The sequence below is a fragment of the Branchiostoma belcheri genome, unplaced genomic scaffold (genome assembly GCF_001625305.1).
Source record: "Branchiostoma belcheri isolate BF01 breed outbred unplaced genomic scaffold, Haploidv18h27 scaffold3, whole genome shotgun sequence".
Taxonomy (NCBI): domain Eukaryota; kingdom Metazoa; phylum Chordata; class Leptocardii; order Amphioxiformes; family Branchiostomatidae; genus Branchiostoma; species Branchiostoma belcheri.
In genome coordinates this window covers 6122269-6140191 of record NW_017803909.1, presented here as the reverse complement: position 1 = coordinate 6140191, position 17923 = coordinate 6122269, and the positions used below count along the sequence as shown (strand labels likewise).

At 41.0% G+C, this 17923-nt stretch overlaps 3 protein-coding genes across 7 annotated transcripts in view; 2 read left to right on the top strand and 1 right to left on the bottom strand.

Annotated features, from left to right (window-relative positions):
- The window catches only part of LOC109473402 (zinc finger protein 431-like), a 6539-nt gene extending 6383 nt beyond the window's left edge, over window positions 1–156 (top strand). Inside the window, exon 9 of the mRNA XM_019773262.1 lies at window positions 132–156. Within this exon, the coding sequence (XP_019628821.1) occupies window positions 132–156 (25 nt within the window). The remainder of the gene's footprint in view (window positions 1–131) is intronic.
- Window positions 157–3280: 3124 nt separating this feature from the next.
- On the top strand, window positions 3281–11850 carry LOC109473569 (serine/arginine-rich splicing factor 4-like). 5 transcript variants are annotated; one of them, XM_019773471.1, is made up of 9 exons: window positions 3281–3384; window positions 4278–4404; window positions 4736–4806; window positions 5406–5483; window positions 6030–6074; window positions 7627–7696; window positions 10036–10109; window positions 10339–10455; window positions 11017–11850. In XM_019773471.1, exons 2-9 carry the CDS (start codon window positions 4282–4284, stop codon window positions 11264–11266), a joined length of 828 nt encoding a protein of 275 aa, XP_019629030.1. In that variant the 5' UTR covers window positions 3281–3384; window positions 4278–4281; the 3' UTR covers window positions 11267–11850. The 5 variants fall into 5 exon arrangements, with proteins under 5 accessions (XP_019629030.1, XP_019629028.1, XP_019629029.1 ...); XM_019773469.1 differs by lacking the exon at window positions 5406–5483 and adding an exon at window positions 5237–5332; XM_019773467.1 differs by having other exon boundaries at window positions 3283–3384; window positions 10987–11850.
- On the bottom strand, window positions 11722–17510 carry LOC109473561 (dihydroorotate dehydrogenase (quinone), mitochondrial-like). The gene is made up of 9 exons (XM_019773455.1): window positions 17460–17510; window positions 16731–16943; window positions 15803–16002; window positions 15580–15662; window positions 15105–15298; window positions 14315–14434; window positions 13664–13817; window positions 12885–13044; window positions 11722–12415 (listed from the first exon to the last, which is right to left on the bottom strand). Exons 1-9 carry the CDS (start codon window positions 17478–17480, stop codon window positions 12349–12351), a joined length of 1212 nt encoding a protein of 403 aa, XP_019629014.1. The 5' UTR covers window positions 17481–17510; the 3' UTR covers window positions 11722–12348.
- Window positions 17511–17923: the final 413 nt, after the last annotated feature.

Sequence of the window (17923 nt, the reverse complement as noted above, 5' to 3'; positions counted from 1 at the left end):
TCGAGAACGTCGGTTGAAATTGTATTACTGATAGTCTGCAAATGTTTCAGGTATAGGGAAATCAGTTGTTGTACATGTACAAATGTTAGAAGAACATATACAGTAATATTTTACACTATTGTTAACTGTAGGACTAATGCTGGAGTATTACTTTAGTCTATTTACTACCTTTTTAATTTGGCCAGCTTTGACTTTATTGAATTTGAAGAAGAGGTCCGTTGGCTTGTAATAGCAGAACTTATGAAACTCATTATCGAAAAAGCATTACAACAAGTAGGGATTATGTGTATCACATTTATTTTCATTTCAATCTTTCACTTAACCTCTTCTTTTATTGTTGTACAACGGGTAGATCTAAGGGCAGTACAAGGGCATGTTATACATGTACATGTATTTACTGTTCTTAGGAACAAATTACCTGCACTATTACTGTATCTAGTACTTTGTACTGTGGCATGGCAGATAGTAGTTTTTTTCAGTTTCACTTGTGTTACACATAGGCTGTGGCATTTGCTAAAAGTATCTAATGGAACACTTCTGTTTTGGCTGTGAAGTAGTTGCAAAAAGCTTTCATTTGTAGAAAAGAAATGAAATGAGCTCATGCCATTTGTGTGCAAACACTTATGAAACAACTACCCAAAATATGTAGTGGTAACGGATTATCCAATAAGTGTTACTAGTGTATGCCTATGTGTGATAAAGCCAGTGTGACTTAACCAAAGTTATCTTCAGATTACTAGTATCCCGTGTTACATGTAGGTTGTATCCATGTATTTGCAAAAAAAAGAACCTTTCATATGTAAGGGAAAAAAATACAAAGCGCTCATGTCATTCTTGTGAAAGCACTTTTGAAGCAACTGCCCCAAATAATATACTGGTATTGGATAAGGGTAACTACATGTAGTGTATGTATATGCCACTATGTACTAGAGCCAGTGTGACTTACCAAAGTTTTCCTCAGTTTAACCCATGTAGTGTACATGTTTGGTCATACATGTATTATCTCTTAGAACACTTCATGAAAGCTGAGCAACACTTTTGTCTAGGCTGTAAAGTATTTGAAAAAGAAAAGCAGCTTTCATTAAAAAAAAAAGAATTAAAAAAAATGAAATAACTCATGCCATCTTTGTAAACCCATTTGGGACAACTTCCCAAAATAATGTACTGGTACTAAGACTGTTACTAGTATTTGCCTGTGTTAGAGAGCCAGTGTAACTTAATAATTACCAAAGGTCAGTTGGAGCCTGTCTGTAGCTTTCTGGCAATGATCATTTGATAGTAATAGTGTACATGTATATATGTAGTGCTGGTAGAAATAAAACCAAAGTAGTGAAAATCAGTCACTAAAATTTGATTTAAGGAATTAGATGACACGTAGACACTTACATACTATATTATTATTATAACTTTTGCTGTGTATGATATAAATAGGTTGTGGAGAACACTTCAAGTATAACTCAATAAATATGCTATTACATGTACAATTTTTTTTCCAGCTCATTGCTCAACATGTATACATGCTTTCACTCTGACGATTTGCTTCATCATCTGTATCTGTATAGCTGGTATAACTGCCTTTCGGTGTAACACACCAGCTTTAGTGTATGTGACAGTCCCTTCTAAGTTCAGTCAAACTTGTAAAAGACCACCCTGGGGACCTATGGATCTGGTCTTCTAGACAAATGGCCTTGTGTTGTTAGCCCAAATCTGTGTTTTTAAAAGAATGCATGTATCTCAATTATATATTTCAATTAGGTCCTTGCACTGTCTTGTGTATTTGCTTTAGCCAGAGGTGTTAATCATTGACATGATTGGAGCCCTGAGATACAATGTACAGTACTTTGCTTGACAAAGAACAAGACACATAACATCTGTATTAGTGATTCTGTAATAGTAATATTGACTGAAGGAGGTCATATATAATGGTAATTAAAGATAAATAAACACAGTGAGTCTCAAGACTTGATATGGGGTGTTTTATTCAAGATGAGATTATGTTTCCAGTCATAAATTTGCCACCAACTGCAACACTTAACCCTTGTCCTGCTGGCATTTTTTACATACAATATTTTTCAATAATTTCATGTCTTCATCAGGTCATAGACCCCTGACAGTTTTTGCCCTGCGGTGGCATAGTTACTTCTGCATTCATTGCGTTTCGCTGCAGTGTGATGCGTTGCATGAGAAACAGTGCCAAATCGTACCTATACAGGTTTCTATATCAGTATATGGATGGTACTGTACACTCCGCAGGACAAGGGTTTAACATTATAATTAGCTTCTATCATTAGTTATGCAACTCTTCACATGTCTATGTTACCAGTATTAAACGTTGAGAGTCTTGTGTCCCCATGTGTCCTCAAATCCGTTGGGCTTTCTCCTTGGCTCTGGTAGCTGTATCTGCTTGTGACGCGGGTGGGTCTTACAGTGCACATGGAGCACCCCTTTGATCTTCAAAAAGTAGCACGATCGACACCTCAGCCTGGGGTACACCTTATACTTGTAGCCAGCTACCTGTGTCATCTGGGGTGGCAGGAGGCTTCTCTGAAGAAAACCTGATTGAATTTTCTGTCCCACCACGTTGAGAGGTTGGAATAAGCTGCTGAAGCTGCACTTCATTTTTAAGTTTTGGCTCCTGGATGGCTGTAGCAGTGTCATCTTGCTGTGAAGGGTCGTGTTCCAGACTGCTGCCAAAGCCCGTAAAGCCATGCTGCACTCAGTTGTTTCTGCTGAGGTCTGCGGAAAAAAAGGGTATCCGTGAATTGTTACATAATTTTGTGGCAAAGATGGTACAGTTTGTGTATTTTCAAGCATATCCCAAAAAACAGGAACATGGTCTCTTCTGCCAAATTGCTTTAACTTAAAGTTTAAGGACATTACATAATTTGCTATAAATTAATAATGAAAGCTCGTTGCTAAATGATATCCAATGTCAAAAAACTCATAAATATAAATGTGAGAATTCTTCTATCCATACTATCATCCTATGTATGAACAAATTTGCATCTCCTTGATCATAATATAATTTTTCCAGGTCCAAGGACACATATGATTGATAAGCCTGCACAGTGTATGCTCAGAAAATCGACAACTAAATTGTCAACGCAGCATGGGGAGTCACATACAGTTTCAAATTTCGGTACCTGTTTTTCTAGGTAGCAGTAGACTTGTATCCGTGCAAACGTTGATGAGGAAAAGTAAGAATTTACCGAAAACTGACAAAAGCAAAGTGCAAAATCTTCACATTCTCGTCGCCATGTTGGTCACGTGACAACTTGACCCCGCCAACCCGGAACGAGCGCACTGAATCTTGGGAACTACGTCATACAAAGCAAGCAAGCGAGGAAGAAGACGCCATTTTAGGGACAGAAATTCGCAGGAAAGGTGAGTTACAATCTACTGCATCATAGCGTTACATGTGACTCTTTTAACACTTTGCTCCGCTATAAATTAAGTATATATATCTGAGACACTTTTGATGTAGTTATTTAGGGATAGCTGTGTAACGTACAGCTTTTAACGTCATTTTTAATCGACATAATTTTGTGCGACTGATTGTTAGGGACAAAGGTCGATGTTCGCGTCTCTTGCCAATACGCACCGTGTTTTCGTTATTTCAACCCCGGGAACCAAGAATTTTCAACACCTATAAAGAGATTTATAGTTAAAAGTGATAATGATAACAAATAGGCGCTGTAGTTAGGGTAAGAATTGAAGTTTGCTGCTTGGCTGCTGTGCAAGCCCCTGCAGGCTTTGGCTACGCCCCACCGCTGTTCCAGCTACGCTCCATCAAGCCAAACACCTGACTTTGCGAAATGATATCGTGCTGGAAAATTTCCAACTCGCGTTGTATCAGCAAATGGCGTATAAGCAAGTAGTAGTAGTAGTAGTAGATGCATCGTCGATAACGCCAGATAGATCTTGTAAGTTGTACATGAATTATTTTTATCCAGATATATCGTTTGGGTTTTGTCTGACTGTTGACTATTTTCTTGTATCCTGTTGCAACAAAACATCGTGTAAAGGTATTGAAGCCTGATCATGTGGACTTATCAATACCAGTGATCTGTAGCATGATGTGGTGTCAAGAAAAGATTGAAGGAATGAAACTACCAGTTGCAAAGATAGGCTATAAGTATAAATATTTAGCTATGCATAAGAAGAGTACACGATTAATTTAGTACAAGAAAAATTTTCAAACCAAGTTTTATGGACATGCGTAAAAATTGTTCTGTACTATTCGGTTTTTGTTGACACAATTTTCTATTCCCTTGCAGAAACATGGGTAGTCGTGTGTACATTGGACGATTGCCCTACCACGCCAGAGAAAAAGATGTCGAGAGATTCTTCAGAGGCTATGGGAGGATCAGAGAAATCAACCTGAAGAATGGTTTTGGCTTTGTGGTAAGCTGTGGAGTCCAGTATAAGTTTTGCCCAGATAATTAGCTGGCCTACTTCATTGTTCTTGGTGTGAGAGAGTTGTCTTTGCACTGTGGTATTTACATATAGAATACATATGCATAGGTATGGAAATTACCTGTTGTGGTGTTTTGTCTTACGATCAGAGAACAATTGTGACAACAGAATGGACACAAGCTGTTGCTCTGTATCTTGGACTCCTTGTCTGTACCTTGTCTGATTCACCATGTACAAGTATGAATTTATATTGGGTATCTATATAACAAGACCCAATAATCATTTCAGTTGTCTTGAAGAAAAAAACTTTGTGTTACAGGAGTTTGATGACCCACGGGATGCGGATGATGCTGTGTATGAACTGAATGGCAAGGAGCTGTGTGGGGAGAGGTAACATAGGATAAAGAACATGTCACATACTGAGCAAACTTACAAATACTATCACTGTATTTTTACATGTTGATAATGATACTCCACATTTTATCACTGGTAGTTCAACTCAAAACAGTGAAATAAATGTAGTAAGAAAACCCAAAGCAGTGAAACATGTTAATGTCCAGTTGTGGCTACTTTTGTATTGTTTACTCATCTTCATCTGCAAGATAGGTGGACACATTGCTAGTTTGTAGATTCACATTAAAAGCATCAGTAATGTTGAGCTGAAAGGACAAAGACTAAGTGTTAAATGTGCCTGTTTGAAAGAAATCCTTGGAACTGTTTAATACTTTTTATGTATGTCTTATTGTCAGTTTTATCCAGGATTTTGCCACTCCCACTCAGGGTCCAATCCATGCCTAAGGTGTCCACCTCCATTTTGCAGGGTTATTGTTGAGAATGCCCGTGGTCCCGCCAGGGGGTGGGAGGGCGGGTTTTCGGTGGGGGGAGGCTATGGCTATCGGCCTGGCTGGCTAGACAAGTACGTAACCACCGTCTTTACTCCGTGTACCTTTTCCCTGTATCTCTGAACTGTGCGTGTCTCATTCCTCCAGGGTGTCTGTAGAGCATGCTCGTGGGATTCCTCGAGGCTCTGGTGGCAGATTCATGTATCCTCCGCCGGGGCGTGATAGGTATGGCCACCACTACAGTTATCTACTGAACCTAGAGCCAGGCTCACACTCCAATGCAAGCCACTCATCTGATGTGATATATTTGTTTTTAACAGTGCCTCTCCCGACCCATGCCATGGTCCCTGGCCCACCAATTGGGGAATTCCACCCAGAGCCATGGTCATACCATTGCCAAACCAGTGCCAATCCATTGTCGACAGCATTCAGCCACTTTGGACTAAATGCACCAAGCAGCAGGGACACCCGGCAGTCTGTTCTGTACCCTGTTTTTCTTAGGGGGAAAACCTCATTCCTTCTCAAATACATTATACCACACAGCAAAACATTGTCTCGCCTGCCAAAATTGTTAAAGATGAGAAAGTTGCTCAAACACATACCAAGTTACCAATTGTCTTGTGCTGTGTTGTTTTGGAAGGAACATGTGTGATGGAGGTTTTCCAGGAACAGACTACCGCATTGACAAACTGCCTGTGAACAGTTTGACCTGTGAGTGACTCGCATATGATGCTTGGACCTCCATTAATGATTGTTTTTCATTCCTTGAAGCGGCCGTGGCAGTGGAGGTGGCCGGGGGTCGGATAGCAGGAACAGGTCAGAGAAAAACACTAAACTACAAACATGATGGCCTCCTTCCTTCAACATGTACTCTATGATTTGGCACATCCCCAAACCATCATTCTTTTTTTATTGAAAGCCTATTTTTTGCACAAAAAATGCACTTGGTTTTGTCATCTTTGAGCAAAAAAACCTCTTATATTTGACACTATTGTTTTTCTTCTTCTAGACTTATTGTATTACTTTCAAGCCAAAAAGAACAAAATTTGACAACCAAGATATCATAAGAATGTGTATTTGATGATGCCCATGACGTTCAGATTGTAACTGTTAACTTTGTATGCGTGCTAGAAGTCCAAAGGTCCACTTGGTCATATAGTGAACGATTTTGTGTTTGAAAAGAGAATGTTACTATTCATGGGAGAAACATTTTGTCTACCATGTGCAAGAGAGGTCGCAAATTGCATATCTAAAATCTAGTTAGATGAATGTCATTGAGGAATGAGCAACAAGCAAGCAAGCAAGCAAATAAAATAAGACATTCTGACGACTCCTTTATGTTTGAGAGTTCGGAATGTTTAGTGGAGAAAGCCCTCAAGTGTAAAGGTGTTTGCACATGACCTCACAGCTGACATGCTGGTTGGTTGAATTAGTCAGATTTGGATGTCATCACCATGTTGATTGTAATTGCTACACATACAGATCAGTTTTACATTTTTCACCATCCAGCATGGCAGCCTTTGCGTGCTAACACACTATAAGGCCCAACTAGCTAGCATCCCCCTAGCCTAGATCATGCAGTGTTTTTCTCTGGCCACCAGGAGACTTGATGTCAACAAGGAATGAGAAACAGTTAATGGAAGGTGCATATTGGCCCTTGTGGGCAGCCACCAGTTTTGTCTGAAAAACAACTTCAATTTGTGGGTGGACTGGCTGAGACAAGTTTATAATGTGGTCGTCAGAATCAAGACAGTGGGTAACCATAGTGGGTCTTGGGAGTTGTTACGTAGGTTTCATAGCACCTAGAGAAGTGAGAACTGGTTCTCTATCTCCGTTTGGCAGCAAACGACAGTAAAAAAAAAGTACACCTAAGTTAGGGAAGGGAGAATGTACTGGTGTGAACGTTGGGAAGTCAAGAAGTGTCGCTTCTCATCCCCATGACTGGTGGCAGCCTCTTGGAGCCTTTCGTGTATCCTGAAGCTCGAGTCTTCATGGCACACAATTTATAAGATTGAAAAAAAAATGTATCCATCAGATAGGGCTCATTATTTACTAACCACCATAGCAAAATTATTTGAGGAAAGATTTTCTAATTTTAGTTTGTTTCGAAGAAGTAAAGACCTATGCTTATAGATCAATTAAAAATGCACAGAATGATCAAAAGACCCTGCACATTTCCACCTACATTAATTTCACATACACAGACTCACTCCCAACATAGACATTTCCAAAAAAAACGTCTATAACAAGAATCACTCAAATACAAAAATTCTTGATTATATTAATGTGGACTTCATGGACTTGAATATGTTTATGTACTAGAGACTTGGAAGGGTGTAAGGGAGTTGCAACTGTTTCTGTTTTACAGATACGGGCCGCCTGTCCGCACAGACTACCGTCTGATTGTGGAGAACTTGTCCAGTCGCTGTAGCTGGCAGGTGAGTGTACAACCGGGGTGTGTCTGCTGGTACAAACATGTGTTCTTATCCACTGAGATTTCTGCCAAGTCCCTAACATCCTGCACTGAAAGATGTTTTGCTTTTGTGGAATTGTACCAATGTTGTCTTCTTGCCTTGTCATGTTTGACAAACTCGCAAAGATAACATTGTTGTACAGAGCTACAAAATGGCAAAAATTTTGCTGTGTGTTGTGGGCTTGGTGGGAAAGGTAGTGTATCTGATTGGATGTTAAAAGTGGGCAGTTTCTTCTCCCAAATTTCCAAAAGATATTTTGAGGTCAACATTTTTTAGATTGTGTGAACTTTTTTGTGAGGGCTTAGCGGTGTGTGGAGCTTAAAACAGCACAGACTGTAGATTGTGCCTGTGTTAACTTGCAGATTGTGAAGAGAATTTGAGGGATATGAAATTGAAAGGTGGATTGTTTTATTCTAAAACCAGGTGGTTGTTTTTGTTTTCGGTTTTATTTTTGAGAAAAGCTGCCCACTTTCCAAACTCAAGGTCCTGTCCTAACTCTGATGTATTCCCTCCCTCCCCAAAGAGAGCGATGGTTGGACCGTATCTCCTCTCCTCTCCCACTGAGGCCAGGGGTCTGGTGTCAGGGTGAGGGCTGGGACCCCCCAGCCCTGCCACACTGTGTCTGGTAATGGCTAAATGTGGACTGAGGGCCGGTAGGACTGAGGGTTAGGCCGGTGCAGGGTGACCGTTTGCCATGTACTAAGGAGAAGAGGTCTAGGTTCCGATCCATGGCAGCCTACGTGTGGGGCCAACGATCCAGTCTCTGTGTCTGAGAGGCCAACCGATCGATCGCCAGCAGCTACCTTGTGTCTGTCATGACAATGCTGTCCCAGTGGCAGCCTTGTCTGTGTCAGAACTTCTCACCCTAAATCATTCTGCAACTTTCACTGTTGTGGAGCTTTTTTTGTTTGATGCAACTTTTTTTTTTCGTTTTTCTAAAAACTCTTGCTTTAAAAATGTGATGTCTAAAATGCAGTAAAAGTGCCACTTCTTGCTTTTGCATGATAAAAAAATTCTTGCGCTATGCAAAGTTATGTCCAATTTTTTCCTCTTTTCTGAAGGGACAAAAAAAAACCTTCCACTTTACATCACCTATTTTATGTCTTTGGCCAAAACACATTGCACCACCAAAAATGCCACAAAAGCATTGGCATCTTGTTTACTGAATTAAAAAAAAAGTGAAACAAAGATTGCTGAATGTTTCTGAAATTTGTGGGCACACTGTTTGTTTAAACATTCGGAAAGACAAATCTTTCACCCAGGAACTATGGTGGGTCTGATTGGTTAGACAAGCCCCCTCCTGGTTCCTCCAAAAGCCCACGCTGGGGATCCAACGATGGCAATATGGTGAGGCTGAGTGAGGATGACAGTGGACCTGCCATGCCACCTCCGGGCCGTCCTGAGGATGACTGATCTGGGTCTGGTCTCTGGTCTGGTGGTCCGTAGAACCCGCCTGGTCTCTCCTCTCGCTGAGTCAGGGTCCGTTATGCCAATCCTTAGGTGGTAGTGCCGGCAAATCACGTGAAAGGTAAACTTGACCCTCTGGGCACCATTTTAGATCGAAAGAAAAATGGTGTTGTGTAAGTCCAGTTTTGACAGGGTACGCCTCTAAAAGATGGGTGTGGAAAAAAAAACTTAGAGCCATGTAACTGTAGGTAACATCCTAACGAAGCAAAACCTTTCAAGTTGGCGTGCATCATGGAATAGATATAGTTGCATGGATGTTTTTAGAGGGGTGACTGGTAGAAAGGAATGTAATGCTATGGAAGTAGCCCTCTATACGCTATTTTGTATGATGCTATTCTTGATAACTCTGTTTCCTTTGTACGTTTTCCTGTGGGAAGCCTTGCAGTTTGGCAGTACACTTTCCCCAATGTGTTGTGCGTAATGTTTGTTTCTCTCCCTCGCTGCAGTCTTCTGCCACAATGTACCCTGAATCTCTCGGTCAGCGTATATGTTTATATTACGAATGATAAGGCAAAAGATTTCGGATAAAAAAGATAACCAAAACTACTGCCCCACTGAAATGAAGAAAAAGTATTTGTGTCCCATTTTTATATTTGTAGTAGTAGAGTATGTAGATTTAGAATTTTGAAGGATATGCTTATAGGGGGGGTGGAACTGATGTTAATATAGGCTTTAGGAGTGGTAGTCTTAGGACATGCTAGGGTCTTAACACATCTTTATGCAGGATCTGAAGGACTACATTCAGGAGCGGTGATGTTTCCTTTTGCAGATGTCAATACACAGCCCAGTTAGCTTCCTGCCTTTTCTCATGTCTTTACTTCATGGTCTCAATTCAGGACTTGAAGGACTACATGCGGCAAGCTGGAGAGGTCACCTATGCTGATGCGCACAAGCAGAACAAAAATGAGGGGTGCGTATGATTTTAGTGTCTGATATTTTGCTTTCTGATATTTGTCTTGCATGCTCAGGATTTATGAGTTCGCTTGCAAACGTCATGTTGGTACATCATGTACAATTGTAGGGACATCCTGCAGTTTCATTTGTTCCATTGTGTCTTGGGAGTTCCCATGGATCTTTATGTTGAATGATTAGCGCTTTTGCATCTGTGATACTGAATGTTTCCCTTTTCCTTTAAACAGGATTGTGGAATTTGCCACCTACCGTGACATGGAGAATGCCCTGAGAAAGCTTGACGGGACTGAAATCAATGGTCGTAAGATCAAACTGGTGGAGGACAGGCCATCAAGAAGGCGCAGGTCAGTGTCTCAAAACCTCAAAACAATTTTATCCAATATGGTTGTCTGTTGTTCTGCAAGAAAAGCGAATCCCTTGTATGTGTAATATTAACTCGTGGATACATGGTCCAAAAAGTTGTGAATTTTAATTTTTGTCATCCATATTGATAGATAACGTGTGAAGTATTGTAACTAGTAGCACAGAAAGCATGGTGCATTTGAAACATAACTAAAAAGATACTCAAATGTAACGTGACTTTATTTTGCGCCACTGCTGATCTGCTGTGCTGTCCTATCTCGGGTTCAAGTAAGCTGTGTACGTACGTATGTCGTAGTTAGAATATGGACACAGACAATGGGGTATGCTGGTCTAGTTGGTGGGAGCATGGGTACGTAGAAGCAACACTTTGTTCCTTGGGAAGCATGGGCTGCCAACTGGTGGGGACGATGTCCAGTGGACGGGCGCATGACTTTTCTCCAGTTGCCAGCATAGGTAAAGAGAATTGTTCCCAATGTTGATGTTTCTCACCTCCTTGTGTGGCTGTGTTCCAGGTCTTATTCTCGCTCTCGTTCTCGGTCCAGGAGCCGAAGCCGCAGTCGCTCGCGCTCCCGGTCCCGCAGCCGCTCGCCGCGCAGCCGCAGCCGGTCCCGCAGCAGGTCCCGCTCCCGGTCCCGCAGCCGCTCGCACTCCCGCAGCAAGAGCAGGGACAAGTCCGCCAGCCGCTCCCCTGCCAAGGACACCCAGGTCAAGCAGTCCAAGTCCAAGTCACGGTCCAAGTCGCGGTCTAAGTCTCGCGAACGCAGCGGAGAGGAGGACAACAAGGACGAGTAGTAGACAGGATTAAGGCAGAAGTGTGCATCAGGCACCTTCAATCTACTGATGACCGAGTCATTCCAGATGTTAAAATGAAGTAAATCATTTGCCCCACAGTATATAGGCAGTTCTTTGCATGCCACTTTCTCCTTTACTAAGTTTTTAATGGCATGTACATTGGGTGCAAATCAGGATTATTGTATGGGGATACAGACTGTAGATTTTTTCAGGGGGGTATGTTCAAACACCAATGCAACACTCTTAGTCCTTCACTTACCAAGTCAGTTAAATGGGAATTGTCTTAATATGAACATACTGTATAACTAGAAAGGGCCAGGTAACATCTATCAAATACTGGATGTGGAGAAGAATTGCACATGATCTCGAGTGTAAGGAAAGGAAATTCGGTTGTGCAAGGTAGTCTTGTTGGATCGTTTGATGTGTGTTCATTTGTGAATCATTTTTGTTAAGTCATTTTTTGGAGGATGGGTAGGGTAGCCTTGAGACTTTTTGTGTACAGCTTGGTTGCCAACAAGATGGTGACCTTACACTTGACGTGTTATGTACATTTCTCAGTGCATTAAAAGCCTTTTAATAATGTATCACATTTTCTTGTGGTTCATCAGTCATTTATTTATGTAACTTTAGCCCAGTCAATCTCATGCAATTTGGCAGCAATTAGAGAATCACTCATATATGCAATCTACAGCCTAATATCTCGAACGAAAAGAAAAAGACCACGTACACCTTGAAAAACTATTTAATACATGATTGATATGTACTTTCTACACTGTTCCTTCTAGATCCTGAATGTCCAAATTCTTACATGAATTGTATATATTTTGTTTCGTAAATGAGACATTATGCTTAGGCCAAAAGCAGATATTTCACCAGTCACCACAATATGGGTTAGTTGCACACTTCCATTTAGTATTGGAGGATTCATATGTAACATGGCAAACTTTGATGATAGAAGGTGTATAAGGGTGGGCCTGTTACAGAATGGAAGCTATTACATAGTAACAGCTTTTTGCTGTCTAAACCCATAACCGTAATGTTCACCCTATTGGTAAAGCTATATAGAAGGATTTGTCTTGGTGTCATGATTGAGTTGATGCCCTGTGGTCAGCTCCCACTGCTTCAGTCACTGATGTGAAACCATCCTCCCTGTAATGGCAGGACATGCAGTTGACAGTGAATCAACCAAAATTTGAACCAAGATACAAATGGTACATTTCTGAACTTAACCAGAAAGGAGACCTTCAGGCCTTCAAGTAAATAATTGAAAAAGCTGTGAAGTGGAACTCTGAGAGAGAAAAGTGATCTTTGACATTTTTTCTATTAGACTGAGGAAATATAAATAATTAGAAAGGTAACATTTGCAAAGCAAATGCATAATGTTAACCTTTGCATATTGTCTGCTCTGTACATTCATATACATGTATATGGTGACAGGAGTCTAAATCCCTCCTGCTACAAAATTGCAACATAATGTAACCCACACTAGTTACCATGGTGATGGACGTCTGGTTCAGGTCATTGACCTTATTTGTATCGAGGAGAAGACGAAACAGAGAAGAAGAAACACCAAAAACAATATGTTTCCCTTTGGTAAACATAATAAGGTAATGCCCACCTAAGCAGTTTCTCCAGTTCTCTCTTGATCCTGCTCACGACTGGAGGCCCCTGGTAGGCCAGGGCTGTGTACAGCTGCACCAGTGATGCACCGGCTCGAATCTTCTCATACGCATCTGCACCACAGCTCACACCTCCCACACCTATGATGGGTAACTGGCCTGGACAAGCAGATACGGTGGAGAAAAATCCAGCGAGTCAGTGAGTCCTGTACATTACTTTAAAATTTGTGACATTGGTCATTTAGAAATGGAGCTATAATAAGATTAAAGGCCATATTCATTGATCATGAAGGGTAAAGATTTATGACACATTAAATTTTTTTTGTATGTGCTAAGATATCTTCCATAAGACAAAAACTTATTTCAGTATTGATAATAATTCATTTAAAACCTACTGTCTAACCCAATCCCAAAACTTGGTGCCACAAGCGCAAGAACCGATTCTGGTCTTATTACAAAAAAACCTATGTCACATACCCCTTTTCTTTCCAAACCACCTAAAACCTTCCATAGATTGAAAAATCTGTGCTGCAAAAATGAAGAAAATATTGCCATCGGGCATAGTCAAGTGTCGGACTCCATGTTATGTGGCCAAAGTTTTGCCCAAACAACATTGCCAGGTTACAAACATGCAATTTTGTATATGCCATGGGTTTAGGTCCGAATTACAAGTCCCAAACTGAACCTAAACCTCTGGACTTAAATCCAGACCTGAACCTAAATGTGGGTTTAGGTACACAGCACTCGCAGGTACATGTACTCGGTCATGAGTGCTTACCATTGGTTAAGGTGTACATGTCCCTGACTGTCTCTGTAGACATGTGTCTGATAGGAGGGCCACTCAGTCCCCCAGTCTCCTTCTTGTTGGTACTCTGTAAAGTCTCTGGTCTGCTGATGGTTGTGTTGGTCACAATCAACCCATCCACAGCACCCTGTGGTGTACATGTACACAACACTGTTCAGTTCACATTTGGTACAACACTGGGAACTACACTGGAAGACTGTAGAAAAATGTCCAGATTATGCATGATGTACAAAATGACTAATAAACTGGTGGATGTCCCAACTACTAACTACCTAATACCAGTCCAGAAGAGAACAAGAAATAGCCATGCCTTCAAGTACCAGAGTTATCAACTAAGGATTGAGGTGTTCAAGAATTCATTCTTTCCTAGAACTATCACAGAGGGGCATTGTCATTTATATAGCTTTAAACAATGTCTAGAGTTTAAGGGTTAGGTGTGACAAGTCGATCGGTGTAATGTAGCCAGCTGCTGCCGCGCCGTTTGCCTGCAAAGCTGGTGTGTTACGCCGAAGGGCGGTTATACCAGCTATACAGATACAGATACAGATACTCAATGGACAACACTTTCAGAAAGGCAGCAGAGGGAACTATTTCTTATTTGGTGGCATCTGGCATACCACTCACTTTTTGTCTCGTAGCCACAGCAGCAATATCCTCTTTGTCCTGCTGGGTCAAGTCAGGAGCAATCTTCACTAACAAGGGAGGTTTTCTGGGGCAGCTCAGCAAACTACGGGCCTCTAGTACCTGAGTGTGAAACCAAACATATTTCATTAAGATACACATGCAGATGTTTTTTGTTTGTTACTTAAGTTAAACACTTGTGATAGGTACATGTACATGCTTTTGAAGTAGGTTTTGATATGTACAAATGTACAGGTACATAGATAAAAATTCCATTACCTTCCCTCAGGGATTTTACCAATTCTTCCTTCCTTTCCAAATGGTTTATCTTTCGGCATAGGCCTGATCATTATGTATGACTTCATTTTAACTCTTTACACAAACTGCAAACACCTAAGAAGCTTAGGGAATATCTGAGAGGGTGAAGTATGTACCATACATAAGGTTAGAAATACCCATCTGTAGTCTGCATTTTGCAGAGAAATTTTCAGTGTTGCAGAAGAAAAATTAAGCAACCTGCAATGTTGCAGACTGAAAAAAATCAGGCTAAGGATTCAAAATGATGTTGGCATAATATCAAAAGCTTTTGGATTTAGAAATCTAGACCCTATAGGTAACATGCTAGAAATTTTGCATGTACAGTACTTTTCAAATTGCATGTAAAACATTGGCGAAAATGCAATTTTGTTTGAATTTGCAGGAAGTATTTCTGAATTGTAGAACAGAATTTTGACACTCTGTAATATTGCAGAACACTGTGTTTCTACCACTGTAAGGTATACAAAGATGTTACCTTGTCAATAAGTTTCTCCAGCTCCTGTCTGCCTTGCAGTGCCCTGAGTCCTGGAGTGTTAGGGCTGGACACATTGATGACTAGATAGTCTGCCAGGGCTCCAAACTTCTGCACACCCTCCACATAGTCTCCCACAGCGTCTGGGGACGTCTTGTTCTTACCAAGGTTGATGCCCAGAATTCCCCTGAGTTCACCTGGACAAAAACAGAACAGACATGTAGTCACAACTTTACCATTATAGCATTCACTAATCTACTTTTCGAGCAAGAGATGAAAAACATGGTGTAACGTCTTCACATAAGATTGTCAGTGCAAAGACAAGCACTTCTTTTGATGGAAAGAAAAGAGTATGTTCATAAATTGGATAGGGCAAAACTTTACTGTCTGTAACAATGACACAGCTACCAAAGGGGTCACCTTAAGTTATTTTTAATATATGTACTGTAGTATTGAAGTAGTGAGTTTGTGTACGTACCTTCTGATGTGGATGACATAGACTCAGCTCTCCTTTGTAGTCTTTTAAACACAGTGTCATGGCCATCACTGTTGAATCCATATCTAAAAAGATCAAGTTACATACATGTATATTCAAAACTTAAATATATGCCAAACATAAAATAGATAAAATGTCAATGTCCCTACTGATACAACAAAATCATGATAAAGATGTATGTAATATTTCTATCATTTCTGTTTACCTATTGATGATAGCACTGTCCTCCAGAAGTCTGAAGACGCGAGGTTTAGGGTTTCCGTCCTGAGGTTCAGGGGTGATGCTGCCCACCTCCACGAAGCCGAACCCCATGGACAGGAGACCGTCCACTGCCTCTCCATGTTTGTCAAACCCTGCAGCCAGTCCAATGGGGTTCCTGAACTGACGGTCCCACAGTTGGCTTCTCTGTGGGAGGGACAAAGCAGCTTATGTCAATCTTCAACATGCAATGAGTACTGTGCATAGACGAAAAGACTGCAGACCTTACCAGTAGTATGTATGACATGTGAGCTACATCAGCCATGGTATAAACCTTGCACTCTCTAGTACAGTCACTTAAGCAAGGGTCACAACCCACTGTACTTTTTTTGTCTGTACGTTTTTTTTTAGGCTACATCTGCCATGTTTTTTGGAAAACATGGGGAGGACTGGCAAGAGCTGAGAGAAGGTACGTCAACGCACATCACTCGCAAGGCCACGAGCGGTTGCGTGCATTGTTTGTTGCATGTGCTTACAAAGTACGATCTCTGCGCGATTGCCGTGTTATCTTATGCAGGCCATACGTACACGTGCAGCTTACCTATGGTTTCTGTACTCACTAGCATGTTGTAAGTGCGTGCAAGTTGGCGGCACACGTGTCCCCGTACTGGCTTGTATGGAGGGTGAATTTGTATCTGTGGTCCACTGTTCATTATACTTATTGAAAAGAGCTAGAGGAATTCCTCTGCATACTGTAAATTTTTACATATAAATAGTACATACACTAACATGTATAAAAGGCAGGACATGTACTTGAGTCAGACTTCTCGATGAAGGTATGGACAAACCTCTAGAAAGTCCCACAACAATGAGTTGACCTGAAAGTTTAAACTTACATCAATATCACAAGTGAAGTTTCATTCTTACACCCTTACCAGTATAGGAGAGTCTCTGTGCTGCCATGCCTTCGGTCCCAGCCCCCACGACGCAGCCTTCACAGCCAGGACATGGGCAGTCTCTGCACTCACCAGTCGCATGCACGGCATGGCCACCTCTCGGTAGAACTTCTCATTCCCAGTGAACAGGGCATGGGCGACAAACACCGCCGTTCCACCACCTACTATGGTGAAAAACGATCGGATCTTCCTCTGGGGAGATACAATCAAATTGGATAGTTGATAAAGATTAGAGTAGAGTAGAGTAGATGCCTTCACCAGGTAGGAGCTTCAGTTCCAGTTTTTATTTTATCTCTTTTTGGGTCTCTTTTTCTATAATGTGCTAATGTAAACAATAGCCTGGGTTTTAACAGTATCAAGATCAATATCAATATCAAATACTCATGGCTAATCATTGGTTTACAGCAACTGCAAGGTTCTAGCTACACGTAGAAGTCCTGATGGTGGAAAGAAGATGCTAGCCTCTAAACCCGAAAAGACAGTGGAGATGAACATAGTTGATCAACATTCCCGTACAGGGATTCAAATAGTACCTCCTTGGTACAAGAAATTAAGCTTGTTCAATGATTTTTAATAAGATATATCAGAGCATATACATGCAATTGATCATGTACTTAGTAAGCTATACAAATCTAAATTAAACACTACAACTATTAAACACCATACGCAAGCAGATTATCTTGCTAAAACGTAAAGCTTGACACTTACCGATGCCGTTCTTGCAGTCATTATTCACTTGTTGATAAATTTATATCATGTAACTGTTAACTCCGGGAGGGGAGGGGGGCCTTACAAAACGATGGCCTTGAGGTTGAAGAGAAAGCTGTGCATCAAGCTCCAACTACAGCTTGGCTGCCCAAATGTTCACCAGTGATAGAAAACGCACAGATTTGCCTTAAATTTAAGGGAGCGCGAGAAAAATGAGGTCATCAAAATCAGCATGGAATTCACCCGGAAGTCTGCAAGTCCATGCTTCCCGCCAGAAAAGTCAATGGAATAGTCCATTCATTAAGGTCATCTTAAAATGACCATTCGAAGGTATACATATCTAAGTAAATGTGTGTACATAATAGAGACGTAAGATGACCCTAGGTGTTATGATTTGAAATAATTTGTGATAGTTTCTACCTCACCTTTCGGTCAATAAAAAGATCATGGAATAAATGAAAACT

Coding starts and splice junctions, on each gene's coding strand:
- LOC109473569 (XM_019773466.1), top strand. CDS start 4,282: ATGGGTAGTCGTGTGTACATTGGACGATTGCCCTACCACGCCAGAGAA. Junction 4,807..5,236: donor AAGGAGCTGTGTGGGGAGAG/GTAACATAGGAT, acceptor TCCATTTTGCAG/GGTTATTGTTGAGAATGCCC. Junction 5,333..6,029: donor CGGCCTGGCTGGCTAGACAA/GTACGTAACCAC, acceptor CATTCCTTGAAG/CGGCCGTGGCAGTGGAGGTG.
- LOC109473561 (XM_019773455.1), bottom strand. CDS start 17,480: ATGACTGCAAGAACGGCATCG. Junction 14,435..15,104: donor TGGAGAAACTTATTGACAAG/GTAACATCTTTG, acceptor TTTCACACTCAG/GTACTAGAGGCCCGTAGTTT. Junction 13,818..14,314: donor CTGTGGCTACGAGACAAAAA/GTGAGTGGTATG, acceptor TGTACACCACAG/GGTGCTGTGGATGGGTTGAT.